The 27,729-nt window shown below is 41.4% G+C and overlaps 1 protein-coding gene across 1 annotated transcript; it reads left to right on the forward strand.

Annotated features, from left to right (window-relative positions):
- Positions 1-22,324: 22,324 nt before the first annotated feature.
- Positions 22,325-23,350, forward strand: LOC306843266 (trace amine-associated receptor 4-like; the record flags this gene model as incomplete). Its single annotated transcript, XM_079374638.1, has 1 exon — positions 22,325-23,350. One exon carries the CDS (start codon positions 22,325-22,327, stop codon positions 23,348-23,350), a length of 1,026 nt encoding a protein of 341 aa, XP_079230764.1.
- Positions 23,351-27,729: the final 4,379 nt, after the last annotated feature.

A 27,729-nucleotide genomic window follows, 5' to 3' on the forward strand; every position in this document is an offset into this window, starting at 1 on the left:
ACAAATCAATGCTTTTAAAACTGGTATTACCGGCGGTTTTACACACAGACCAACAACATCAGGCCTTCCTAAAAACAACAACAAAAAAGTCCAAAACAGTCCAAAAGAAATATAATGAAAACGAAAGTAAATCAAACAACATTTTATCAGAGAATAAGAGAATGGGCCTGTTAATCGGGTTTCTGAAGGGAGAGTGTGGCGTTTGATGTTTGTGGAAAGAGTTAATGCACACGTTTAAAGTCAGGAAGAGTGGAGAGCATGGGGAAAGACTAAATTCTTCTTTTACCTTTTGGTGAACACACGTCGAGGAGTCGTCAAAGTCCTAATAGACGGGATTAACAAACTCACAGGTTCAAACTTGCGATTCTCCGTGTCCACTAATGCCTAGTTTTCCCAAACAGTTTAGGCGGCATTTCGCAGGCGTCGTCAAGGTTTCAACTCGTTCACATGCTCTTAATCCGTGCAAATCCATGCTCCATTATTCCACAAAGCAGAAATTTAGACTTTGTCCATATGAAATAATCCAAAAGAGCGTCTTCACGACTGAAACAACGGCCTCCTTTTTCTCTGACTTCCCAGACATAGATTCAGAATCCCCGACCGGGATCTCACTTCCGCTTCGACCCTCCATCCTAACCTCCTCTTCCTTTTCTTTGTAACACACCTGAACCCTGCCTCTTTCATTTCCATATTTAGTTTTTCATTCGTAATGATTTCCTTTTTGTTTTATTTAATTTAATAATTAATTAAACATTGTAACATGCTGCTACATCCTACCCCCTTTGGAAAGTCAACCCATGGTTGTTCTATCCCAGTAATCCTAAGAATTCCTCTTCATCGGATGACTCCTGAAAGATTTCCAGAAGTTTTTGTTTTTCCTGTCTTTCCAGTTCCTTATCTGTAAGATAACATGCTTTCAGGTTACACACATGTACAGTTCTAACATCTTCACCAGTGCTTTTCAGGACAACCTGATAAGTTACTGGGCCAAGCTTCCGCACTATCCATTAAGGGCCTTTCCATTTCTTCCCCATTTGGCAGTAAACTGATGTAGCGCATTTGACTTTGGAAAGTTCCTTACCCATACTCGATTTTGAAACTGGTAAGTCATTTCTCTTCTGTTTTTATTGTAGTTCCTTTTTTGCATTAGAATCTGTTTTAGCTTGAAGTTGCTGGAGTCTATCCACAGTTTCATAAAGTGGTGTATCTGGCAGAACAGGGTTTGATGACTGAAGAATTCTGTCCATAGGACTCTGGAGCTTCCTGCCCACTTGAAGTTCGGCAGGTGTCAGTCCTGTAGTTTCCTGTACAGCAGTGTTCAAAGCAAATCTGAATTCAGTAAGGTAAGTATCCCATTTCTTCTGATTATTTCCACCATATGATGCAATCATACACTTTAAGGTACGATTAACACATTCAGTCATGTTGGTTTGAGGATGGTACACTGTAGTAAGTTTTGGGATGACTTTCCATTGCTCACACAATTCCTTGAAAATGGACGAGACAAATTGGGAACCACGATCTGACAGTATGTAAGTTGGAACTCCCCATCATGTGAGAACTTCTGTTCTAAGGATACGGGTAATGGTTGAAGCTGTTGCAGTCCGCATGGGGACAATCTCAACCCAATGCGTATAGTAGTCTACCACCACCATTATACATTCATGTTGTTGAGAACTGCGTGGAAACGGGTCCATGAGGTCTACTCCCAGTAGTTCATTTGGACTGTTTACAATGGTTTGTTGTATTTTCCCAGAAGGTTTTTTATTGTCATCTTTCAGGACTTGGTACTTCTCACAGCATTTAACAAAGTGTTTTACCTCAGACCACATCTTAGGCCAATATGAAACATCATGAAGCCTTTTGTAAGTTTTGAAGATGCCTAGATGTCCACATAGGGGGTTCTCATGATAAGTTTGTAACATTTGGGATTTTAGAGAGGAAGGAATATAATACGATAGTCAGTTTGGTGGTCAGAACTTGTGTTTTCCTATACACTTTGTCTTCCAGTAGTATATATTTCTCCATTGTGACAGGATCTTCTTCTGCCAAAGTTTGGAACACTTTTTCAATATCAGGGTCTTGATGTTGTTCTGCCCACACAATATCAGCAGTAACAGGGAGATCCTTTATTTTTTCCTTTGCAGAGAACAGATTACACCCAACAGTTGAAGGCATTCGAGAGAGTGTATCTGGAACAACATTGAGTTTGCCTTTCCTGAACTCTACTATGAAATCAAACTTCTGTAATCTTAAGGCCAATTCAGTAGCCGGCTTGTGGTTTTGGTAGACGTCAAAACCCATTGCAAAGCAGAATGATCAGTGACCACAGTGAATACCCTTGGTTCCAGATAGTATTGCCATTTCTCTAAGGACCATAACACCGCAAGGCACTCCTTTTCTGTTGCAGAATAGTTGACATCAGCCTTGGTCAATGTCCTACTGGCATATGCTATAACTTGTTCAGAATCTGGTCCTGTTTTTTGTGTAAGGACTGCCCCAAGACCAATCTTACTTGCGTCCATATACACCATAAATGGAAGGTCTGATTTGGGATGTCCTAAAACTGGGGAAGAGGTCACATATGACTTTAATTGATCAAAGGCATGTTGACACTCGGGAGTCCAGGAAAAGGACTGTCCCTTTTTTTTCCAAGTTATTTAAAGGCTCAGCAATTTTTGAGAAGCCTGGAACGAACCTATGGTACCATCCAGACAGCTCTAAAAATCTTTGAACCTCCTGGAGGTTCTTCGGTACAGGATACTGCTGAATAGAGCGTACCTTTTCTGGATCTGCAGCAATGCCATTGGTATTGACAATGTGTCCCAAAAAGTTGATCTCTACCAGACAGAATTTGCTTTTCTTTAAGTTGATAGTTAGACCTGCTTCCTGGAGCTTGTCAAACACCATCTGGAGGTCTAAAAAGTGGCATGTCACAGAGGGAGAATAAATGATTATTTTGTCTAAGCACATCAGGCAACACTGACCATGTAGGTCTCCCAGGTGTCAGGGCCAGCTCGTTCCCGACCGTAACATAAAGAGGATCACATGTGCAAATGAATATTTCAGTTGCAAGATTATTTATTAAGGAAAAAGTTATTGGTTACAGAAACAAACAAAAAAACCCCACCAAACTATTTAAATAAATATAAACAAAACAATAATCCTACTATAAAACAATAAAAAGAAAATTGACAAAGAAATAAACAACAAAAGAGTTGGAGCAAAAATTTCTCTGGAGAACGACGTCCCTCCAGAGGAAGTATCTTTGAGCAGATCAGGAACACATTTTATACTCTCCGCCCATAACGTCTCTAATTAGCAGTGACAACACACATTGATGCTACACTGCTACCAGCAAGCAGAAAAAGGGAAAGACAGGGTCGTCACGCCTCCCTCCTCAAAAAGATTCTACAAAGAATCAAGGAGAAAATGAGAGGGGATAACAAAAGCAACATATGAAGGAACAATACAAGAAGGCAAAGATATGGTCCTTTTTCAACAGTTGAATAAACTTGTTGATGACGGTTGAGCTTCTTTGAGAAGTAACTAACGGGATGTTCAATTCTATTTGAATCTTCTTGCAAGAGAACAGCGCCTGCACCACAAGCGCTAGCATCAATTGCAAGACTGAAAGATCTCTCAAAATTTGGGGCGGTCAAGATAGGAGCACTAGCCAACAAGGCTTTACAATTCTCGAAGGCTTGTTGACAAACCTCAGATCAGTGGAACACAATTTTCGGACTTAAGTCAGTCAGAGGCGAAACTACACGAGCAAAGTTCTGACAAAAACTTCGGTAATATCCTATCATTCCAAAAATTCTACGCAACTCACGTCAATTAGTGGGGATAGGAAAACTGCATATGACTTCAACTTGAGCACTAATAGGTTTTACACACCCATTTCCAACTACCTTACCCAAGTAAGTGACAGTCGCTTTTCCAAATTCAGATTTAGCGAGGCTGATGTTTAAATTAGCCTCAGCTAAACGAAAGAATAGATCTTTTATCTGGTTCAAATGTTCGGACCAGGAAGAACTGTAGGCCTCGCATCTAGACATTCCCGACAATATACAATTCACTAAATGCTGGAACAGTGGCGGCTGGTGGCAAATTTTCTAGGTGGGGCACCACATCCAAACATTTTACCATACATCCCGATATGATTTATCCCAGTATAACAATAAGAAAAGAATTAAGACATGAAACATTTTAAATAAAGAAAATTTTTTACCAAATTAAAGACTGAGGATGATTCTCACAAAACTATATTTTCTGCAAGCTTTTTTTCAAGAAAAATTAAAACATGTTTTTAATTTTAATTAAAATTCTAAATTGATGTATACAGTGCAACAGCAAAATCTGTAAGAAAAATCAATGTTACATAATTGTTTAGACCATTTTCTATACATATATAATTAACTAAAAGTCAAGCTGCAGTACCAAGCAGGACCACACGAAGACGCCAACAGACCTCTATCCCAGTCGCCTTAAAGTTATATAAATACACACGGATCTGTATTCAGAATTATTAAACAAAGCAAAACAAATAAAAAAAAATAAAAAAAATCAAGAAAAACACGAATTTGTTGAGTGTGGTGATCTGAAGGCAGCTCAACATGACCAGTGAACAGTTCCTGTGTCAGAGTGAATGTTGATGCCAATACACCACTGTACATAGCAAACTTCTATAAAAACACGCTTCTTCAGCGAGTGTCCATTATAAAACACTTGCCAGACATGCAATCATAATGAAATGTGCTCATAAAGCTATCAGAGAGCACACATACACGGTTAGTTTATTTGCACACTAATAATAACGGACTCGCGCACGTCTAATAATGTAAGTTGCGATTCATGTATGTCATTTACTGTAATCGTCTTTACCTCCATTACAATCGTCATCCATCAAAACTTCACTGGTAAGATACTGGTTTGCTTTATTCAGCCCATACAGACTAGTTCTGACTAGGTTACGCATGATGATGAAAGCACATTAGTGCTAGCCCTCGCGGAAACCATAGAGATTGCATTGCAGTGCCTGCCGTTTAAAAAAAAAAATCTTTGTATGGAAGTCTATGGGAACACTCGGGGCGATTCTCAGTCTGACAGAAATCGCCCAAAAAGGGGCGGTACACAGAACGTGTGGTAGGAAACGTGGTTGGATGACATCAAAGAATGGTGTCAGATGGACATACACTCTCTCAGCAGGATGGCACAGGACCGTTCACAGTGGAAATGGAGAGTCAGATGGGCATTGGACACCAACAGGCGAGAGCCCATGGAATGATGGATGGATGGAAAGCGCCATTGGTTTGTGCAGCTACACAAATGAGAACAAATCAAGCTTCAGTACAGAGTAAAACAGGAGTTTTCCCCATACACACAATGTGAAGTGAACCAAGAATTCAGCCAAATTTTCGTTTTTCATTCAGGGGTAGAAAAATTAATAAACCGCTTCTTGAGTATTCAATTTCTACACTTGGTCGGGAATTAAATAACCCTTTCTGCTAATTGGTCAGCTGAAGATCAAACCGTGTCATCAGCAGTACTTCCACAGATCTACACACTCATGCAGCAGAATAATAGTCATTGACTTCTGTAGTTGTATGGATTCTTAACCCGTTTATTGCAACAGCATTTAATCTTTTTCATCAAACAACAGACTAATGAAGCAACTATTCTTTGCATCAGCTGGACATGGCAGGGTATGACCAAAGACTGGTATGATGGCTGTCATAGCCTACCCTGCTCGCCCAGTAAGTTTTTTTTATATATTATATATTTGTATTATATATTATAAAAATAGACCAAGAAACAATAAATGCATTAAACTATACATTGCAATTATAGCAAATTAATAATTCATATAAATGAAAAACTTCAAATAATTAAACACAAATAACAAATACATTAAATTATAAATTAAAATGCCCCATCAGGACAAGACCATGGGAATCAGATAAGCCCTTTACATAATCTGACATGGCTGTGGTTGAATTTGAACTGCAGGTTTCGTCTGGCCAGAGGAGAACTGGCCCCCCAACTGAGCCTGGTTTCTCCCAAGTTTTGTTTTTTTCTCCTTTCTGTCACAGAGGGAGTTTTGGTTCCTTGCCACTGTCACCTCCGGCTTGCTCAGTTGGGGACACTTAATTTCTATGATTATTGTCAATTTGATTTCGCAGATACTATTTAAACTAAACTGAGCTAGACAATGACATCTCTGAATTCAATAATGAAATGCCTTAACTGAAAACTGAGTGTTTAATCTTATTTTATACATTACTGACACTCTGTCCTCCAATTTGATACCGTTAAGTGCTTTGACACAATCTGTATTGTTAAAAGCACTATATAAATAAAGGTGACTTGACTTGACTTGACGCGTGTGAACTTGCAAGTATGATATCAGACACTGTAATATGCTCTGGTCCGCTCCCTGCTTACCGGGGTGATGAGATACATAGCAGACTGTAGTCACTCAATGGCTGGATGTCTAAGTGGTGCCCGCAGAATAACATAGTTTTCATAGATAATTGGAAGAATTTTTAGGGCAGTCCTGACCTTTTGAAAAGAGGGTCTTCGTCCCTCCTGGGGTGGTGCTGCTCTTCTCTCTAGAAATAAGGGACATAGTCTTAGAGTTTGTACTTGACTAACTGGGGCCCAGGTCAGGAAGCAGACAGGCTGGCTAAACCGACCGTCTGCTAGCCACCTCACATCACAGAAGTCAGTTAATTCTCAGCACATAGAGGCTCCTTCACCTAGATAACACACTATAGAGACTGTGTCTGTTCCCCGAACTAGAAAATACAGAAAACATCCAAACCAAAGTAAGAATAACAATTTAATTGATGTTCAACAAATAAAAACAATTTATAGCAATATTTTCAGTATTTCTCAGAGGTCGGGTTTCAAGTATAATTTGTTCGAAGTAATGACGCTTCATATAACGTCATCCAAAGAAACAAGTGTTAATGATAAATCCCCTGTGATGTTTGTACTGGCTACTATATACAGGCCACCAGGGCACCATACAGACTTTATTAAAGAATTTGGTGATTTTCTATCTGAGTTAGTGCTGGCTGCAGATAAAGCCCAAATTGTTGGTGATTTCAATATCCATGTTGATAATGAAAAAAAGATTTGTTGGGATCAGCATTTATAGACATTCTAAACTCAATTAGTGTTAAACAACACACGTCAGGACCTACTCATTATCGAAATCATACTCTAGATTTAATACGGTGATATGGAATTGATGTCAGTGGCATTGAAATTTTGCAGCAGAGCGATGATCTCAGATCATTATCTAATTTTGCGTAGATTCTATATAGCTAACGCTGTAAAGCCAACTCCTTGTTACAAATATGGTAGAACCATCACTTCTACCACAAAAGACTGCTTTATAAATAATCTTCCTGATTTATCTCAGTTCCTCAGCATATCCAATAGCTCAGAACAACTTGATGTAACAGAAACTATGGACTCTCTCTTTTCTAGCACTTTAGATACGGATGCTCCTTTACGCTTAAGGAAGAGTAAGGAAAATAGTCCAACACCATGGTATAATGAGCACACTCGGGCACTAAAGAGAGCAGCCCAGAAAATGGAGCGCAGCCTGGAGAGAAATAAAATTAGAGGTATTTCATATTGCTTGGCGGGAAAATACTCTCTCCTACACAAAGGCCTTTAACCTGTTAACGCTCACCCGTCCCCTCAGCGGGACACCTAAATTTACTTCACTATTTTACAATTAAATCCTAATCTAATCAAACGATATATCATTGGAAAGGTCTAAGACTCCTAAATAGATATTTTTCCACCTTTTTTGTTAAATTATGTAGGAAACTAATGGGTTAATTAGCTTAAGAGTGCACCTGAAAAATCTACATCATAACAGGAGTTCTGACGTTTTTCCTAGTTGCCTTTTTCCCTATCACGCTTTAGAAATCATATAGTTGAAAACTTAAAATCTCAAAATTCATCCTTTGAAACCCATTTTAAAATCAGACATTGCATTATCATGGAAATGGTACATAAAAATCATGTTACAAAATGTTTTCGTTCATGAATTATAAACATTTAAGTTTGAATAGTGCTCTATAATCTCTATGTTCAAAACTGTGAGTGACAGTTAAGGGGTTAAAACTATTAGATCTGCTTATATACGTCTCTTTTAGAAGAAAACAAACAGAACCCCAAGTATTTATTCAAAACAGTGGCTAAATTAACAAAAAATATAACATCAGCAAGTGCAGACATTACCCAGCAGCTGTCACGCTGCTCTGGGAACACGGAGCGAGGAAACACGGAGAGTTCACAATAAACGTCTTTAATTTCCAACAAGGTTACTAGGAGTACAGGCAGGGAAGACATTCAAGGACCGACAAAAACACTGACTGAAAGGACTGGGTCTTTTAAAGACAGGATAACGAGGGAACTAAGGAGACACACCTGGGATCAAATTAAGCAATTAACATGAGGGAGAAACTGGGTCACAGAACACATGGGGAGCAAAAAAACGCACACAAAACAGTCCACAATCCTGACAGCAGCACAGTAGTAATGAATTTATGAACTGCTTTACTTCCAAGATCGAAATTATTAGAGATAAAATTGTAACCATACAGCTGTCAGCCACAGTATTGCATCAGATAGTACGCTATAGATCCCCTGAAGAACAATTCCACTCATTCTCTTCCATTGGAAATGAAGAATTTTATAAACTTGTTAAATCATTTAAACCAACAACCTGTATGTTAGACCCTTTTCCATCTAAGCTCCTAAAAGTGGTGCGTTCAGAAGTAATAGATCCTCTTCCTAATATTATTAACTCAACATTGTCATTAGGATATGTCCCAAAAACTTTCAAACTGGCTGTTATTAAGCCTCTCATAAAAAAAAACACAACTTAACACCAAATAATGAATTAATTACAGACCGATCTCGAATCTCCCTTTTCTGTCAAATGTATTAGATAGTATCATCACAACTATGTTCCTTCTTAGAGAAAAATTATATATGTGAAGATTTCCAGTCAGGTTTTAGACCATATCATAGTACTGAGACTGCTCTCATTAGAGTTACAAACGACCTGCTTTTATCATCTGATCGTGATTGTATCCCTCTATTAGTGCTACTGGATCTTAGAGCCGTGTTTGACACTATCGACCACGACATTCTTTTAAATAGACTAGAAAACGATGTTGGCATTAGAGGAAGTGCACTGGCATGGTTCAAAACAAAATGATCTGACTGCCATCAATCCATGGCAGTAAATTAAGAGGTATCATACCAATCACAAGTGCAGTCTTACTTTTCACGCTTTACATGTTACCCTTGGGAGATATCATAGGAAACATGGTGTTAGCTTTCACTGTTATGCTGATGATACTCAGCTCTATATTTATTCGCAACCCGATGAAACTTACCAATTTGCAAAACTAACGGAATGTATAGTTGATATCGAAAACTGGATGACTAGCAATTTACTACTGCTAAATTCAGAAAAAACAGAGGTGTTACTTATTGGACCAAAACCTTTTGCATGTAATAACCTAGATCACTGTCCAATACTTGATGGCTGCTCTGTAAATTCTTCATCATCAGCTAGGAACTTAGGCATACTTTTTGATAGCAATCTTTCCTGTTTCTAGCATTTGTAAAACTGCATTTTCCCGTCTTAAAAATATATCTAAATTAAGACCTATGCTCTCAATGTCAAATGCAGAAATATTAATTCATGTGTTCATGACCTTGAGGCTAGATTATTGTAATGCTTTATCGGGTGGTTGCTCTGCACGTTTAATAAACGTACTCCAGCTGGTTCAAAATGCAGCAGTTAGAGTTCTTACTAGAATCAGGAAGTATGACCATATTAGCCCGGTTCTGTCAGCACTGGCTCCCTGTTAATGTAACGGAACTGCAGGACACAGAGGTGAGTGGTTCAAGTGAAAGGGTTTATTAACAGAGTTGGTGAACACACAGCTAAGGTGGACGACGTGGAAATAGGTGAGTGGTGATTCTCCGTGAGTTTGGTGATAGATCGTCAGGATTCTAACAGTCCCTTCTTTCTTTGCAGGTCCGTGGATAACTGGAGTACCAGAGAGCTTGGGGAAGACGGCGTTCACCAGGAGCTGGATCGAGGTCAGTCCTTGTAGTCACAACAGCTTGCAGCATGTTACTTCAAGATCGGACGCCTGTGGTGACTGAGGTGAGTGCCTTTATCCTGCTCTGAATGACTGTGGTGAAAAGGATCAGGTGCGCATGATGATTAATAAGGAACAGGTGAAAGTAATCAGTGAAGGTGAAGACGGGCCATTCTGTGACATTACCTCCCCCTCCCGGACGGCGCGTCCCACGACGTAACAACTATACCGGGGAGGGGGGGCGGGCGTCCTGGAGGCTGTAGCAGGACCAGGACAGGACAGGGAACCCTCCAGGGTGGACCAGGACAGGAAGGAGACCAGGGAAGCCTCCAGGGCGGATCAGGGGCCTTGGGAGGCCATGGCAGATCTGAAGCCTTGGGAGGCCATGGCGGATCTGGAGATTCGGGAGGCCATGGTGGATCAGGAGACACGGGATGCCATGGCGGATCAGGAGACACGGGATGCCATGGCGGATCAGGAGACTCGGCATGCCATGGCGGATCAGGATCCTTGAGACACCATGGCGGATCAGGGAGATTGGATGACCATGGCTGCTCAGGGAGCTTGGACGGCCTTGGCCTTATTATTTTTAGGGGAGCCCAAAGGGAATCATGAGGCCATGAGGATTGAGCCATAGTGGCCCTGACCAATGTCCCTAGCAAGGCCACTATGGCTACCAGGATTACAGGTATATAGCCCCCCCAAAAAATTTCTTTGGGAATGTTCCCCACAAGGGGCCATACTGGAGCTGCGGGCTCCGTGGGACGCTCAGGAGGGGCGGACACTAGGGGGCGCTCTGGAGGAGCGGACTCCGTGGGGCGCTCTTGCAGCGCGGATCTCCGAGGATCAGGATCGGCACTCCTGGCCGTGGTCTGGGAACTGGATTCTCGGGGATCGGCACTCCTGGCCGAGACTTGAGAACTGGATTCTCGGGATTCGGGTACGGCACTCCTGGCCGTGGTTTGAGAACTGGATTCTCTGGGATCGGGATCGGCACTCCTGGCCGTGGTCTGAGAACTGGATTCTCGGGGATCGGCACTCCTGGCCGTGGTCTGAGAACTGGATTCGGGATCGGCACTCCTGGCCGTAATTTGAGAACTGGATTCTCGGGGATCGGGATCGGCACTCCTGGCCGTGACTTGAGAACTGGATTCTCGGGGGCGCTCTTGCAGCGCGGACACCTGCGAGGAGCAGGCACTGGAGAGCACTTGCGAGGAGCAGGCACTGGAGAGAGCACGGGAGCCGAGAAATCCGGGGGAATCAGGAAGGATTGCTGTTTTTCGATGGAAAGCTTATAAGGAATGTATTTGCTACATTTGTGTAAGCAGTACACATCAAAACATGCAGAATAAAAAAGCAGTACGTACCAGATTCATTGTAATAACGAGTTACAAACGCGTCCACTGCTGAAATCCCAGTTTAGTTAGAGAGGTAAGGGTCCACAGAAAAACATCCCAGCGAGCACTTTTAGTCCAGCGAAACAATAACGCTGTAATAAGGATGAATATTCCTTTGTTTACATTTCATTTCTTCGGGAGTTATTGTTCGCGTTCGTTATGGAATAAATTACGCTCAAAAACAGCGTCTTGTTGGTAAAAAAACACTGTGCTGTAGCATACAGTTTTACAAACAGAATGAGACCAACCACGAAAAAAAAAGTATCAGAAAAGCGGAATATAGATTATTTGAATTTGGCGCTCTCTCCTAAAAGCGTGACGCACGCTGTGACGCAGCTGTCATCTGAGCGGGGCGTAACTTAGCGATCTGCTTTATCCATAAATTTTATTTTTTTTTTCTTCTACATTTTTTATATGTGTGTGTGTGTGTATTGTGTGGGGAATGTGGCCGTATCTGCATGATTATAATATGTATGGACGGACATCAGCATGTTTATTACCGACTCTATGACGGCTATCATTGTGATTCAATGATCAGCTATTATTGATTATATGGCCCATCTGTTTGATTATCATCTGTATGGAAGCACATCAGCGTGCGATTACTGACTGTATGACCATGTCTGCCAATATCAGTTTATGTCTGGCAATCAGAATATATACATACATACTATATACAAAGCATTTTTTTTCTATTTTTTTTTTCCTTTTATATTACTCAAATAATTATTTTTGTATTTTTTAGTGCTCAAATAAATCACTTATACGATGTCTAAAATTCTGTCTATTATTTTATAATTGAAAAACTATGCAGGAATATGTATAATGACTAAAATAGTTTGTATAATTCTGCAATCCATTTGGTGGTTATTTTTCCTCAAACAGGGGGGTGGGAGGACTATAAATAGTATCAGAAAAAATATTGCAGGAATCTAATTTTTCATGGTATCTTCTTCAAATTTGAAATATAAACTCATGAGACATGTGGCTTTCAACCCATTACTTTTCTGGATTGCTCCAGTACTTATTTCATGTATTTGTATATGAAATAAAAAAACATTCAGTGCGGAAAAATATTTTTCAAGGCACGTCAGTGTCTATAACTTTTTATCTTTTTGAGCATTATCAACTCTGGATGATGGATAGTAAAGCCTAGAGTGTCTTCTTTCCAAAGACCAAATACCTAATTTGTTTGTGTAGCACACTTTGTCAGGAACTGTTACCGTTTTAATTTAGGTAGGTTATTTTCACCTGTGAGGCCCAAAATGGGGGGCCTCACAGGTAACAGGTTAAGTTCCTTCCTGTTCAGTTTCCCTTTTGTTTGGTCTACTCGTTACTCCCGGTGTTCCTGTGTGTCTGCCCTGCCTTGTCTCTATTAAAGACTGTTTAATTTGAGTTTACCCCTCTTCTCGTGTTCGTTGTTCCTCCCCATTGTGTGCACCGTGGCACTGTCCAGAGTTGGGTATAAAGTGTAACGCGTTACTGTAATCTAATTACTTTTCCTGGTAACGCAGTAAAGTAATGAGTTCCATTTTAAATGTATGTAATTTGATTACTTGTCAATAAAATTACGTTACTTAAGTTACAAATGCAGTGTTAAAAAAAATATGAAGTAAAAATCATGTATTGCATCAGTATGCCCTTTAATAAATCACAGGAGAATGAGAGTCCTACAACATTTAGATGCAATGAAAGGTTGCCTATCAGATTTCAAAATGTTGCACTCTACGTATTTTAGTCTGGCATTATAGTTTGGAATGTGTACAAGTTTGCCACAGTAACACTAATAAAGTAAAAAATAAATGACTCGTCATAATGAGATCAACCACTGGATTAAATCGCGTCGGCATCACAAATCAAGGCTTATTCCTCACAGCGCGTCTTCTTCCAAAAACGAAAAGTAGCCTAGATGAACTTGAATCTTTCTGAATCTTTCTACAGAGGTGACATGTTTGCGTGTCTCAAGCCTGGTTTCGCGCGGATGATTATCTTATAGCACACAATGTGCATGGGCATGATCACATTTTATAGGTAAGATCAGATCGGAAAGACTGTACCTCGCGTTGGTTTCATAAGGATTATTTTATCAGAGAATATTTGTTTTCGACATTACTTTTTGGGATTACTGATAAACTAATGTAGTTTGATTTGTATTTATCTATTTTAATTTTAGTTGCAGTTGGAGTAATATTTGTCATTTTATTCGTTGTTTCTATTATGTCTGTATAGGTTTTTTTTTAAGTTTTAGTTTTATTTAATTTGAGTTATTTTAGTACTTCAACAAACTACATGGAAATGAAAAAAAATATATATTGAATTGTAAGGCTTGGGTCCCTGACCGAAGCACACACACCTATTTTCAGCACATACCCAATTTCCAGACAGGCTGGCGTCTTCTGGAATTAACTGCCTAATCTCCTGAGATCATAAACCCGGGATATATGGAAGAGTAACATCTGGATGTCTTTCGAGAATAAAATTTTAAGCGCTTGGCTGGTTTTATCATAAATAAAGACTTCGGCGTCTGAAGGAAAAAAAGGTTCTAACGCGGACTCCCTCGATACTCCCTGACGTTCACGCAGTAATTCAAGGGTGGTATCAGCTGAAGATGACGTTTTTACAGCCGACTCGAACCAAAGACAACTCCAGACTTTCCAAAAGAAGTGACATTATGACCTCGCGTTTCTCCCAAGAAAGGAATGCGCCTTTTCTGTTGCGTTCTCTAAAACAGGCAAAGAGAGCCACAGCTTTGCTTAAGGATATTTGGTTTCAAAAGGGAACAAGTTATACTAAGTTTCTGCGACTGAAACAAATTATACTCGAAAACAAAACACTATAGACAATATAGTTTAACTCATATGAAGAATGTTTTTGTTTGTGACATTTATAAGCTTGTTGTGTTATTTTGAATCTTTTTCCAGAATGTATAACTGTAACTGGTTCGCATGCTCGATGTGTTTATTTAGAATTTAGGATCACTTAATCGATGCATTAACTGCGTAATGTATAGAATCGTTATATGTGTTTTGGTTATGCAAAATTATGTGGTGTTTGGTTTCGGATAAAAGCTGATATCACGGGTAACAATATGGTGAATGAGAATTATCTTTTCTCTGCAAGGTATGATCATAATATGAATAGGAATCTGCTGTCGATAAGTTCTTAATGTGATAAAATAAATGAATGGACAATGTATGCATAGAAAAACACGCAGCTGTGCAGGGCGGGGTTCCGCCCCACAGAAACACTTGCGATTATATCAAACGCCCCACAGGAAGAATCCGATTGGATCAGGCGCCCATGGGCGGATCCCAAATCGGCCCGTTAAAAACAGATGCGCAACTGAAAAGTTCGGTTGGAGTTGAAAACTGAAAAGGAAGAGCTCACGCTCGCCTCGCTCGTATCTCGTTCTACACGCGCTGCAAAGCGCTTCTGGCCACTAAAATCACGGCTGAGCATTGCAACCGCGATCAAAGTTCAACTTTGAAAGAAACTAACATCTGAAGCCAGGAACCGAACGACTTCCTGATAGCGTCATCAAGTCAGAACGAAGCCCTCCAACCACTGAAGAGTACCCTCGTGACACGACCTACCAAGCAGCCAATCAGCGCACGGTTCGTCGACTGAGAGCAAAGTTGAAGCCGAGGCGTCTTCAACCGAAAAAAGACTGAGCTCGATCGGAAACAACTGAGGAAACAGTAAGGCAAGCAAACCTTCGCTTGGACTATTGCTCATGTTATTGGACTACCCCTCTTTTCAAGCCCTCTGGATTTTGTTCGCCGCTCAAAGACCTGTAACAGCACGGCCAGGCTCTCCACCCGGTCAACTACCATGATCCACTTCACCTGACTTCTAATCACCCACACCTGCACCTCATCACAACCATTATCAAAGAACAGTATAAAGACACTCACCACAGTCACTGCAGTTGTCCGATCTCGTTACTCCCAAAGTGGACTTAACTTCTACAGACTCCGTTCGATGAGTATAACCTCTGAATACTTACCTCTTGTACTTACCTCCTGTTCTCCACCTCGTTGTCTCCCCTGTACCCAGATCGTCTGTGTTAACATTTACCTCTGTGTCCGGCTATCCATAACAGAAGATCGGACCGACACCGTTGACAAGATGAGCTCACCCGATCCATTCCAAGAGCTTGTGGATTCTCTCAAGAAGTTCCTCATGCAATCCACCGCCTCACTGCCATCTTCCTCTCCACCCAGTCAACCAGCTTCCAGTTCTCCTTCTCCTGTCATGTTCGCCAGTCCCATGGCCGACCAGCGCCCTACTCAGGTGATCCTGAAGAATGCAATGGCTTCTTAATGCAATGTTCACTTACCATCGATCTTCACCCTCAGATGTTTTCTACGGAGCGATCTAAAATTGCGTTTGTGCTCACATCCGTCACTGGTCCAGCATTGAAATGGGCAGAGACCATTATGAGTCAAGCCGGTCTCGCTACTCAATCGTTTGCTCAGTTTACGGCCCATTTCCATGAGGCGTTTGGTCTTTCACCAGGCGATTCATCAGTGTGTGAGCAACTTTTTCGGCTGCGACAGGGCTCCATGTCTATCCGTGAATTCTCTCTGAAATTTCGCACCCTCGCAGCCGCGAGCGGGTGGAATGAGCCATCATTAATAACTGCTTTCCGTCAAGGCTTAGATCCGCACGTGCGCTTACATCTAGCAGCCTATGACGACACCTTCGGATTGGAAAAATTCATCCAGCTAGCGATTCGTAGCTCCAACCGGATACAAGCATGCAGTTCCGACACCACGGCTCCAATGACCAATGTCACTCCTTCCTCCTTCCAGTCAGAGACCAGAAACCAACCAGAACCTATGCAAACAGACTCATGTCACCTAACACCTGCAGAAAGACGAAGGCGATTGCTGAGGGATTTGTGCCTATATTGTGGGATGATAGTCATAAGATCCAGGGATGCCCTATTCGAGTGGAATCCGGCCAACCTTCCCTAAATTGAAACCCCTAACCACTTGTGCTCAGCTGACGGTTGGTACAACTTCCCTACCAGTTACCGTCCTCCTCGATTCCGGGTCAGCAGGGAACTTCATCGCCGGATCCCTCTGTAAACAGCTCCAACTCCCGACCATCCTGACAGAAACCACCTATCAAATTCGGGCCATAACTGGTAAGCCCCTTTCTCTACGTCTTATTAGACATTGTGTTGGACCCCTTCAACTACGCATTGGTCAATTACATCACGAGATGATTCACTTATTAGTTCTAGACGGATCAACTGTAGACATAATCCTTGGTCTCCCTTGGCTGGTACAACATAATCCAGTATTATCCTGGCAATCAGGAGACGTTCTGAAATGGGGAAACAGTTGTTTCCCACAATGCTTTCCCCAATTGCCTCGACCTACTCCAAGAAGTTTCACTGCCTTACCACTCCACGCTACCACCATCGAGAGCCCTGTCGCCCAACAATCAGTGGACGTGCCTGCCGAATATACCCACTTCAGTGATGTTTTCTGCCCTAAAAGGGCCTCCCAACTACCACCACATCGGCCATGGGACTGTGCCATCGACTTTCTCCTGGGTGAGCCAGTACCGCGGGGTAAAATTTACCCCCTCTCGTTACCTGAGCAGAAGGCCATGGAAGAGTACATCGAGGAGGCTCTTAGGTAAGGATACATCGTACCATCTACCTCCCCTGCTGCTTCCAGCTTCTTCTTTGTGGCTAAAAAGGATGGAGGCCTACAACCCTGTATAGATTACCGAAAACTTAATGATATCACTGTTAAATACCGTTATCCCCTTCCTTTTGTCCCAGCGGCTCTAGAACAACTACGTGGTGCCACCATATTCACGAAGTTGGACCTCCGCAGCGTCTACAATCTTGTTCGAATCCGGGAGGGGGATGAATGGAAGACTGCCTTTGTAACACCCACTGGCCATTATGAATACAGGGTCAACGCCCCCTCCGTTTTCCAAGGATTTATGAATGAGGTGCTCCGGGAGTTTCTCCATCGTTTCGTCATCGTCTACATTGACGATATATTGATATACTCCCGGAGCCTGGCCGAACATCGCCAACACGTTGCGGAGGTCCTCCAACAACTCCGCAAGTATCAACTATACCTCAAAGCAGAAAAATGTACCTTCCATCAACCCTCCGTACATTTCCTTGGTTACATCATTGATAGTGGTGGCATCCGTATGGACAAGGGAAGGTGAAAGCCGTCACCTCCTGGCCACTTCCCAATTCCATCTAGGAACTCCAGCGTTTTCTCGGATTTTCTCATTTCTATCGACGTTTCATTGCCAACTATAGTACCATTACTAGTCCACTCACTGACCTGCTCAAGGGAGGAAATAAGACCCTCTCTTGGAACACCAACGCCACTAAAGCCTTTCAACTTCTCAAAGAGACCTTTATCACCGCACCCCTCCTTGTACACCCCAATCCAGACTTACCTTTCGTTGTAGAAGTAGATGCTTCGACCACAGGAGTGGGTGCGGTCTTGTCACAGCAGCAGGGGACGCCTCCCAAACTTCATCCATGTGCCTTCTTCTCACGGAAACTCAGCCCGGCGGAGAAGAACTACGACATAGGGAATCGTGAGTTACTTGCCATCAAACTCACCCTGGAAGAATGGAGTCATTGGTTGGAGGGGGCCATACATCCCTTCCTGGTTCTTACTGATCACAAGAACCTCCATTACCTGTGCGATGCTAAACGACTAAATCCTCGCCAGGCCAGATGGGCTCTATTCTTTGCTCGTTTCAACTTCAAGATCTCATGTCGCCCGGGTCCCCGAAATGTAAAGGCTGACGCCTTGTCCCGAACACATGCCACCGTGGAGAGTCAGGAGGAACCAGAGGGTATTTTACCCGCCGAAATCATTGCAAGCCCTATCCAATGGTCCTCTCCACCAGTAGCCTCCGTTACACCACCTGCTAATCCGCCGGGCTGTCCACCGAATCTCCAATACGTGCCCAGAACCCAACGTAATCCACTCATTCACTCTACTCACACTTCCCTTGGTACTGGCCACCCAGGGGCCAACGCCACTCTCTTGTTGGTACAAGACCGCTTCTGGTGACCCAATATGGCTAGGGACGTAAGAAGGTTTGTTCAGGGCTGTCCGGACTGTGCCATCTCCAAAAGCTCCCGTCATTTTCCAGCCGGTAAACTACTTCCATTACCCACACCTAATCGTCCATGGTCACACCTAGGAGTGGACTTCATCATGGATCTCCCACCTTCAGATAACTTCACCTGTATGCTGGTCATAGTGGATCGCTTCTCCAAATTCTGCCTCCTTGTCTCTCTCCCTGGTCTACCTACAGCCCTTCAAACAGCTGAACTGCTATTTAACCATGTTTTCAGACACTACGGCATCCCAGAGGACATTGTATCGGATAGAGGACCTCAGTTTATTTCCAGAGTTTGGAAAGCCTTTCTCTCTCTCCTAGGTGTAACCGTGAGCCTGACCTCTGGATATCATCCACAGTCCAATGGACAGACTGAACGTAAGATCCAGGAAATAGGGTGCTTCCTGAGAACCTTCTGCCATAACCGCCAGAACTCTTGGAACCAGTTTCTGGGCTGGGCCGAGTACGCACAAAACTCCTTACGACAAGGCTCCACTGGACTCACGCCCTTCCAGTGCGTGCTCTGCTTTCAGCCCCCTCTATTTCCATGGTCAGGAGAGCCTTCCGACGTTCCCGCCGTCGATTACTGGTTCCGAGAGAGCGAGAGAGTCTGGGACGCAGCACACCACCAGCTGCAGCAGGCAGTGCGCAGACAAAAGATAACTGTAGATGTCCGACGTTCCGCCACTCCCACTTACCATCCAGGGCAGAAGGTATGGCTTTCAACCCGGGACATCAGACTGCACCTGCCTTGCCGGAAATTGAGTCCCAGATTCGTTGGCCCCTTCACCATTCTGGAACAAATAAATCCGGTCACTTACAAACTTCAGTTACCTCCACAATATAGGATTCATCCCACATTTCATGTCTCTCTGCTAAAACCCTTCTCTCCTTCTGTTTCCCCAGAGCCTGGTCCGGTCGAGGAACCCCCTCTCCCTCTCATCATGGATGAAGGCGTTACATCTATAGGGTCCGAGAGATCATGGATTCCCGGCGCCGTGGTGGCAGATTAGAATACTTGGTCGATTGGGAAGGCTATGGTCCCGAAGAACCAGGGTTCCTAGAGGGGATGTTCTTGACCCGACACTTCTGGTAGAATTTCATGCCACTCATCCAGATCCTCCAGCCCCACGGGGTCGGGGTAGACCACCACAACGCCGGGGTCGGCCATCAGGAGCGGGCCGTGGAGAGGGGGGTACTGTAACAGCACGGCCAGGCTCTCCACCCAGTCAACTACCACGATCCACTTCACCTGACTTCTAATCACCCGCACCTACACCTCATCACAACCATCATCAAAGAACAGTATAAAGACACTCACCACAGTCACTGCAGTTGTCCGATCTCGTTACTCCCAAAGTGGACTCAACTTCTACGGACTCCGTTCGATGAGTATAACCTCTGAATACTTACCTCTTGTACTTACCTCCTGTTCTCCACCTCGTTGTCTCCCCTGTACCCAGATCGTCTGCTGCAGTGGTCAATGTCACCTGTGTTCCCGTTCGGATCATCGACTCTGCTCCTCACTCCTGAAAGACACGAAGACACAATCAGAATCACAGCCCAAGATACCACGCACGTCAACTTGAGAATCCTCACCTCTCGCACTCAGCTGCACGAATCACCTGCACCCAAGCTGTCAATAAAAGTCACTGTGTTAACACTTACCTCTGTATCCGGCTATTCATAACAAGACCCACGCTTGCCCTAGGATTACTCTTTGTCTTGCCTGTGTTATATCTGTTTGCTTGTTTTGACCCTGCCTGTGTTTTTGACCATGTCTTGGAATAAAGCTTGCAAATGGATCTGCACTTCTCACGTCTCGTTTGCCCCTAACACATAACTTGTAAAGTAAATTAAAAGTAACTTGAAAGTAAAGTAATTAGTAATCTGATTACTTTTTAAATGCAGTAATGTAATCAAATTACAATTTTAAAGAAGTAATTAGTTATTTGTAGTGGATTAATTGGTAACACTTTATAATAACGATCTGTTTGATTATTTCATGATGCTATTTTTTTAAGATAACTTATGACAGATTTGTAAATCCTTAGCATATTACTTAATCATTTGTGAATGTATAGTCATGTTTTGTAAATGATTAGTTCATCATCATCTAATCACTTGTAAATTATTTATAAGTACAAAACATAATCTACAAAACATAGATAAAATATTAACATATCACTTATTAATCATGTATGAACGCATAGTCATGTTTTCTAAATGATTTGTTCATCATTAACTAATTACTTGTAAATGACTTGTAAATGAATTAACAAAACATACACAAATTATTAGCATATCACTTATTGATCGCTTATGTATGTTTTGTAAATGATTAGTTCATCATTAACTAATCACTTATAAATGATTTACAACTGAACATTAAAATAAAGCGTTACCGATAACTTTTTTTAGTAACTTACCCAACACTGCCCCTGTCACTTTGAGAACTGCTGGTCTACACAAAAGAAAGCCCTGTATGACTTCTATCTAAGACTTGTAAAAAATCCTCATTTGCACATCACTGCCTGTACCTTTATTGGGTGCTTTATTGTCATTAGGTTAGGGCATAAAAGAACCAGTGAACCTTTTTTTTTTATCGTTCATTGAAACGAACTGTCTGAAAGAACCGGTTCATGGAACAGAACGGGACTTGCTATCACTAGCATGCAGATTAATCATGAGTGCAATCAGAGAAGCAAATGACTGGCTCCTCAAAACAATTAGTTTGCAAGACTTTGTGCGACACATAAAATAAATGCAACTGTCATTCACTTTGCCGCATATAATAACACCAAATCAATTAAAAACAGAATATATTCACCCATGTTCCATTTTCTATCATGCGGCATGCACATTTGTGATAACGTAGAATGATGGCAAACCCACCAGTGTTCGAAAGAATCAAGTGAGTGTGAAATCAGACTAATGCTGCGGGGGATGCTGGGAAATATCGAACCACAGCAAACGTGCCCAGTGTGAAAGCCCCCCGAATGTGAAAGTAACTAGGACTTTGGTGTGCAGATGATCATGAGGTAAAGTAACGCACATGCATTTTGACCAGTGACGACATAATTAGTTCAACAATACACATGTAAGGGTTGACAGAAGATGATTTACCTTGCATACGAGCAAGAGTGAGCATGCAGTGTAATTGCATATATAAGTGCAATCAGAGCAGCTAATGAATAGCTCTCAATCAGCTGTCTCCTCAAAAGAGTACATTTGCAAGCCTTCGTGCGATGCACATACAATAAACACAAGTGTCGTTCACTTTGCTGTGTATAGTAACACAAAATTTAAACACACACACACAATACATTAATCCGTTCTCCATTTCAGTGTTTTTTTTTTTAATCTCCTGGGTTCAATATGTTTTTGTAACCATGGGTAGCACATACAGGTGCAGGGGGGATACCAGAAATCTGAGAGTATATATACACAAGACTGAGTAGACGAGTCCAATTGTATTTCATTCACATAAATTGTTTAGCATACAAACTAATCAGCATGGATGAGCATTATGATTATTCATTTATTTTTCTTTGTATTTAAATCTTTACTAAACTTTTAAATAATGAAATTGCTCTGTTTATACTTTGAATGATAATTGACTGACTTTGTGCAACTAAGTCTCCAGTAGAAATAATGACACCAAACAAGACTGATGCATATGCTGAAAATATGTTTCTCTGCTATCCATTTCAGCCAGACTCCTGTCCCAGAATACATCGCCTCACTGCAGTTAAAGTGGCTATGTATGTTTTAATGCTGCTCATTATTTTTCTTACAGTTTTTGGGAACATGCTGGTTATCATCTCCATCTCCCACTTCAAACAACTGCAGTCTCCAACTCATCTGATCGTTCAATCTCTGGCTGCCTGTGACTGTCTGCTGGGCACTTTGGTCATGCCCTACAGCATGGTGCGATCTGTTGAAGGGTGCTGGTATTATGGAGATGTCATTTGTAAAGTACATTCTAGCTTAGATATGTCTTTATGTATCTCTTCTAAAATACATCTTAGTATAATATCTATGGACAGGTACTGGGCCATCTGTGACCCTTTAATGTACAACACAAGGGTCACAAACAACAGAGTGACTGTATTTATTACCTTGGCATGGCTGTTTGCCTTTGTGTATAGTTTTTCTATTGTGTTTTCAGGGATAAATTCAGTAGGTCTAGAGGTTCTTATGTTACAGATTTCCTGTTTAGGGAGTTGTTTTCTGATATTTAACCGACAGTGGGCACTTATATGTTCAGGTCTTACATTTTTCCTGCCTGGGGCTGTCATGAGTTCTCTGTATATAAAGATTTTCCATGTAGCAAGGAGACATGCAAAAGTTATGTCAGAAAGAGTGCCTTTGGGTGAAATAAAGATCCAAACATCTGCACAGAGAGAAAGAAAAGCAGCCAAAACAGTGGCCATTGTTGTAGGTGCTTTTTTGCTTTGCTGGCTGCCTTTTTTTAGTGCCACTGCTCTTGACCCTTTTCTAAATTTTTTGACTCCAGTTGATGTTTTTGATGCTTTGGTGTGGTTTGGATATTTTAACTCAACCTGTAACCCTTTGATCTATGGTTTGTTCTATCCTCGCTTTCAGAAGGCATTTAAAATTCTTATATCCACTTATATCTGTGGCTTCAGTGGTTCAAGCACCTTGACATTTGAATGAATCTGTTGCTGTATTAATCTTAATAAATGAGAGTGCTAAGAAAAGAAGATCTGATTGTCACACAATTATGTTTGTGGGGAAGAAGATAGTTTAGTTTACCCCTTAACCAGCACCTCCACACATAATCATTGTCTCCTTTGAAATGCACAGGAACATTTCTTGTCAAAAGCCAGAATTACTCAGAGTCATATAGGAACACTTTAGGAACACTTTTTCTATGTAATAATAGGGGGGAAAAAACTAAAAAAAAAAAATGGTTTAGGTTTGTGGATTATTCTTACAAAGCTGTATTATCTACAATATTTATTTCAAGATCAAAGCACACATTAAACTTAAACTTTCAACTTTCCAGAACAAATAATATTTTTCAATTTCAAAAACCAAATACTTTATTTCTACTATAATTCACTATGTATGTATACAGTGCAGCAGCAAAAACAATTTAATTTGTATAAACAATTTACATTTGTTTATACAATGTGTATATAAATATACACATGTAGACAAATAAACAAATACATTTATTTTATTTTGTTTTATTTTAGACAAATGAAAACAGAACCAGGTGGAGATGCCAAAAGACCACTAAACCAGCCTCCTTGAATTTACTGATGTTTGTTGTGTTGTGTCAGCAGGGGTGTAAAGTAACGAATTACAAATACTCATGTTACAGTAATTAAGTACTTTTTATCAGTAATTGTACTTTTTTGAATAGTTTAAAAATTGTTTTACTTGACTACATTTTAAGTGATGTATCAGTACTTTTACTCCTCTATTTTCCCTCTGTTTGTGGTCATTACATGCTTATTTTAATTTAATTTTTATCCATCAACGTGATTTGATAGAGTAAGCGGTCTTGTGACTTTCGTCAAATCAAACTGCATAGAACTTTAGCCGCCAACTGCTGTTATCATGGCTGCTGGAAGTGCATTCTTCAAGTATAAATTCAGCTGAGTTATCAGCACCTTCCTCTTCCTCTGTTTTGGAATTCTGCTATTCAAGATGGAATTCTGCTTATAAAACCAAGGTTATTATAGTTAAACTGTGGAAACCACAAATTAACCAGGGTTTTGCTACTCTAACCATAGTTTAACCATAGTATTTGTAGTAAAACTGTGGTTATACGAGTGGTAATTATTACGCCAAAAAAACCTACAAAAAAAACATGGTAACTACACATTTGAAAGTGAAAAAAAGTGAAAGTGACGTGACATGACATGACATGTGGCCAAGTATGGTGACCCATAATCGGAATTTGTGCTCTGCATTTAACCCATCCTAAGTTCACTTACACAGCAGTGAACACACACACACACCGTGAACACACACCCCATAGCAGTGGGCAGCCATTTATCCTGCAGCGCCCGGGGAGCAGTTGGGGGTTCTGTGTCTTGATCAAGGGCATCTCAGTCATGGTATTGGAGGTTGAAGAGACATTACACATGTACTTTCACTCCCCCCACCTACAATTCCTGCCGGTGTCCTGACATTTTATCCTACCCATCAGATTTTCCTACCGGGGCTTACTACGCATGCTCACATCAATATTTTGTCCTTTTTCTCACGCTGAACAACAATATTTAATGCATCTGCATTACTGTAAGGGGTTTTTGGGTTGGGGTCGGTGTAGACGTTAATAAAACACAATCTAATAGGAAGACAAAATTATTTATTGTTGGTTTCCGGTAGCTGTACCCCTAGCCACAACCGTGAATACAACACATAATTATTGTATATACACTATTGTAAGGGTATGTTTAGGGTTGTGGTAGGTGTAGATATTAATAAATCATAATTTAATAGGTAGCATTTTTCGTTGTCGAATTTTACTACCTATTGTTTTAATGGGAGGAAGGAAAATCTGACAGGGTAGCACAAATCGACAGAACACCGGACCTGAGACTCAAACTCGTAACAAAACTCGGGTTACGAGTCCGACTCTCTAACCATTAGGCCACGACTGCCCCCAATTTACTATAGTAAAACCATGGTTAATTATCATAAGGGAAATTATCTTTATATATGCTTGTCTACCTACAGGGCCTGAAATTTGGTGCGAGGTATTGCGTATAAAGTTAATAACTCCTGCAAGTGCCATGTTCATAATGCGGTAGATTCCATTAACTTAAAGGGCACCTATTATGCCCCTTTTTACAAGATGTAATATTGGTCTTGGGTGTCCTCAGAATGTGTCTGTGAAGTTTCAGCTCAAAATCCCCAACAGATAATTTATTATAACAGCGACAAAAATGACAAAAGTCATTAATATATATGTTGGGTGCTGCCCCTTTAAGAAAGTTGTTTCAGTAGGCTCATGTGATCGTTAGAAAAATAATAATAATGAAAGCACTGATAGAAAAAGGCCATGTTGTTCTCGTGTTGAAGCTTGCTGAATTTCTATAACAATTCCAGATTGAATTTATAATTTAAACTATATTCCCAGCGTGGTGAGTAATTCTTGTTTTAGGTGTATAGATAGTTTTCTGAGGTATTGCTATGTAGATTGCTATTTGCGATTAGCGCCATAGCGCCTAAATGGTTAATATATACGCTTGTGTTTGCAGTTTGTGTAGACATATGTTGTTTTAATTTGCTGTTTAAATATTCGTGCAATGTGTTGCATTTAGTTAGTAAGCAAAGTTTACTATAAACTTATAAACTGACTGCTGCTGTGTAAAGATGTCATTTCTCTGTCCTCTCGTGTTTTTCACAGGTATGAATATATTTCATTAAAATGTTCATTTCATTGTATTTGTGAAAATCGAAATGTGTAATACAAAGGGTTTGAGTGATTTTTTAAGTGTATCTAATCTAAAAAAAAGTTTTTTAATTCACTGAGAATTATAAAAAAGGCTGAAGAGTGAGTTAAATTGTGTTTCAGGCCTGATTTGATTGAGATTATTCAGATCAGACTGAAATATTGATTCTGATTTTGATTGTTCAGCATGTGCGTTGTTTCAGTGTGTGGGCATGCAGGAGTTAAATGGAATACAAGAAAATAATTATATCAAATTAGTTTTGGATGGGTTGTAGAAGAAGATATTAAGGAGATGGGGATAAACTATTATAGATGTGTACCCAGAGTAATGTATCTGCATACCCCTTGTAAAGGATTAGCCCTTATTTTAAATCAGCTTTTAGGGAATCTATTCTTAAAATTCGATATTGATATTTACATGATTAATCGATATTAATCAAAATGTCCAACTTATACCTTATTAACAATACCTCATTAAGGACTTGTCCAGCAAGCATTAAAACCAGTATGTTTTAACAATTCAGATTATTCCCGTGGCCACGATAATAACACAGAATTGATTAGGTAATTTTTGAGCATAGGTAACGCGATCTTTGGCAAACAGTTTAAGACTTGAAAATCACACAGCACCAGACAAAGATTTCTTAATTAATCAAAGTTTATTTGCTACTCTACGACACTACTAAGCTAAAATAACACAAAACAGATTACATACACACAAACACACATTTTGCAATGAATTGTTTTGATCTGAAGAGAGTTTAAGTTCCCTATCGATACTCCACTCGTACTGCGTCTTGCTAAAGACGCTATGGGAAAAAGCCTTTTTTCTCCTTTACTGAAGCCTTATTCAATCACGCAGTGAAACTGCACGATCATTGGTTCGTGCAGTGTGTTAAAAACGAACCAATGTGTCGGCAGTGGAAGCTGCACGAGCCTATGGCGACGGAGCCCGCCAGATCGAAACCCTCTTTGGACCTGCGGTGGAGGGTTTTGCTGAACGCTTCATGGAAGCACAGAAGGCGTCGCAAGCCATGCGACACTTCCTGCCCAAGCGATCAAGCTCTTCTGCTGCCGCTAGTCGCCCCAAGCCTGTGCCGACTGAGCAGCCTGCGAAGCCCCCGCCTCCTGCCTCCGCCTCTCAGCCTGCCAAGGCTCCGCAGACGCGAGCGAGGGCGTTCTCGATCGGCCAGACGCTACCCCCATCCGCAGCGCCAGGGGCCCCGACCCAGAATTGTGTTGGACCCTGCGCCTCCAGCGTCTTCCTGATCTGCTGGCCAGGAAGAGGAGAGGGCCGAGTCCCGCCACGGCTGGACCGCCCGCCAAGCAGCCTCTCTTAAAAAACCTCTTGTCACTCCGCTCATCGCCGGGTGCAGAGCACATTGTGTCTGTTGCAAACACAGGGCCGTACAAGCGTCCTTGCAACCGTCCGTTGTTATAACGGGCAAAATAAAACACAAACATTCTCAAAGAGAGAGCAAATTTCCTCTTCCTTCCATCACAAGCGTCCTGCCTCCGTGCAGTCGATCGCTCGAGTTTATCCAGCCCCTTGCCACTCGGGCCAAGGCCTGGAGGGCCATCCCCGGAGTGTCAGAATGGGTTGTACGGATAATAGAACGAG

This window comes from Barbus barbus (assembly GCF_936440315.1).
Source record: "Barbus barbus genome assembly, chromosome: 23".
Lineage (NCBI taxonomy): Eukaryota > Metazoa > Chordata > Actinopteri > Cypriniformes > Cyprinidae > Barbus > Barbus barbus.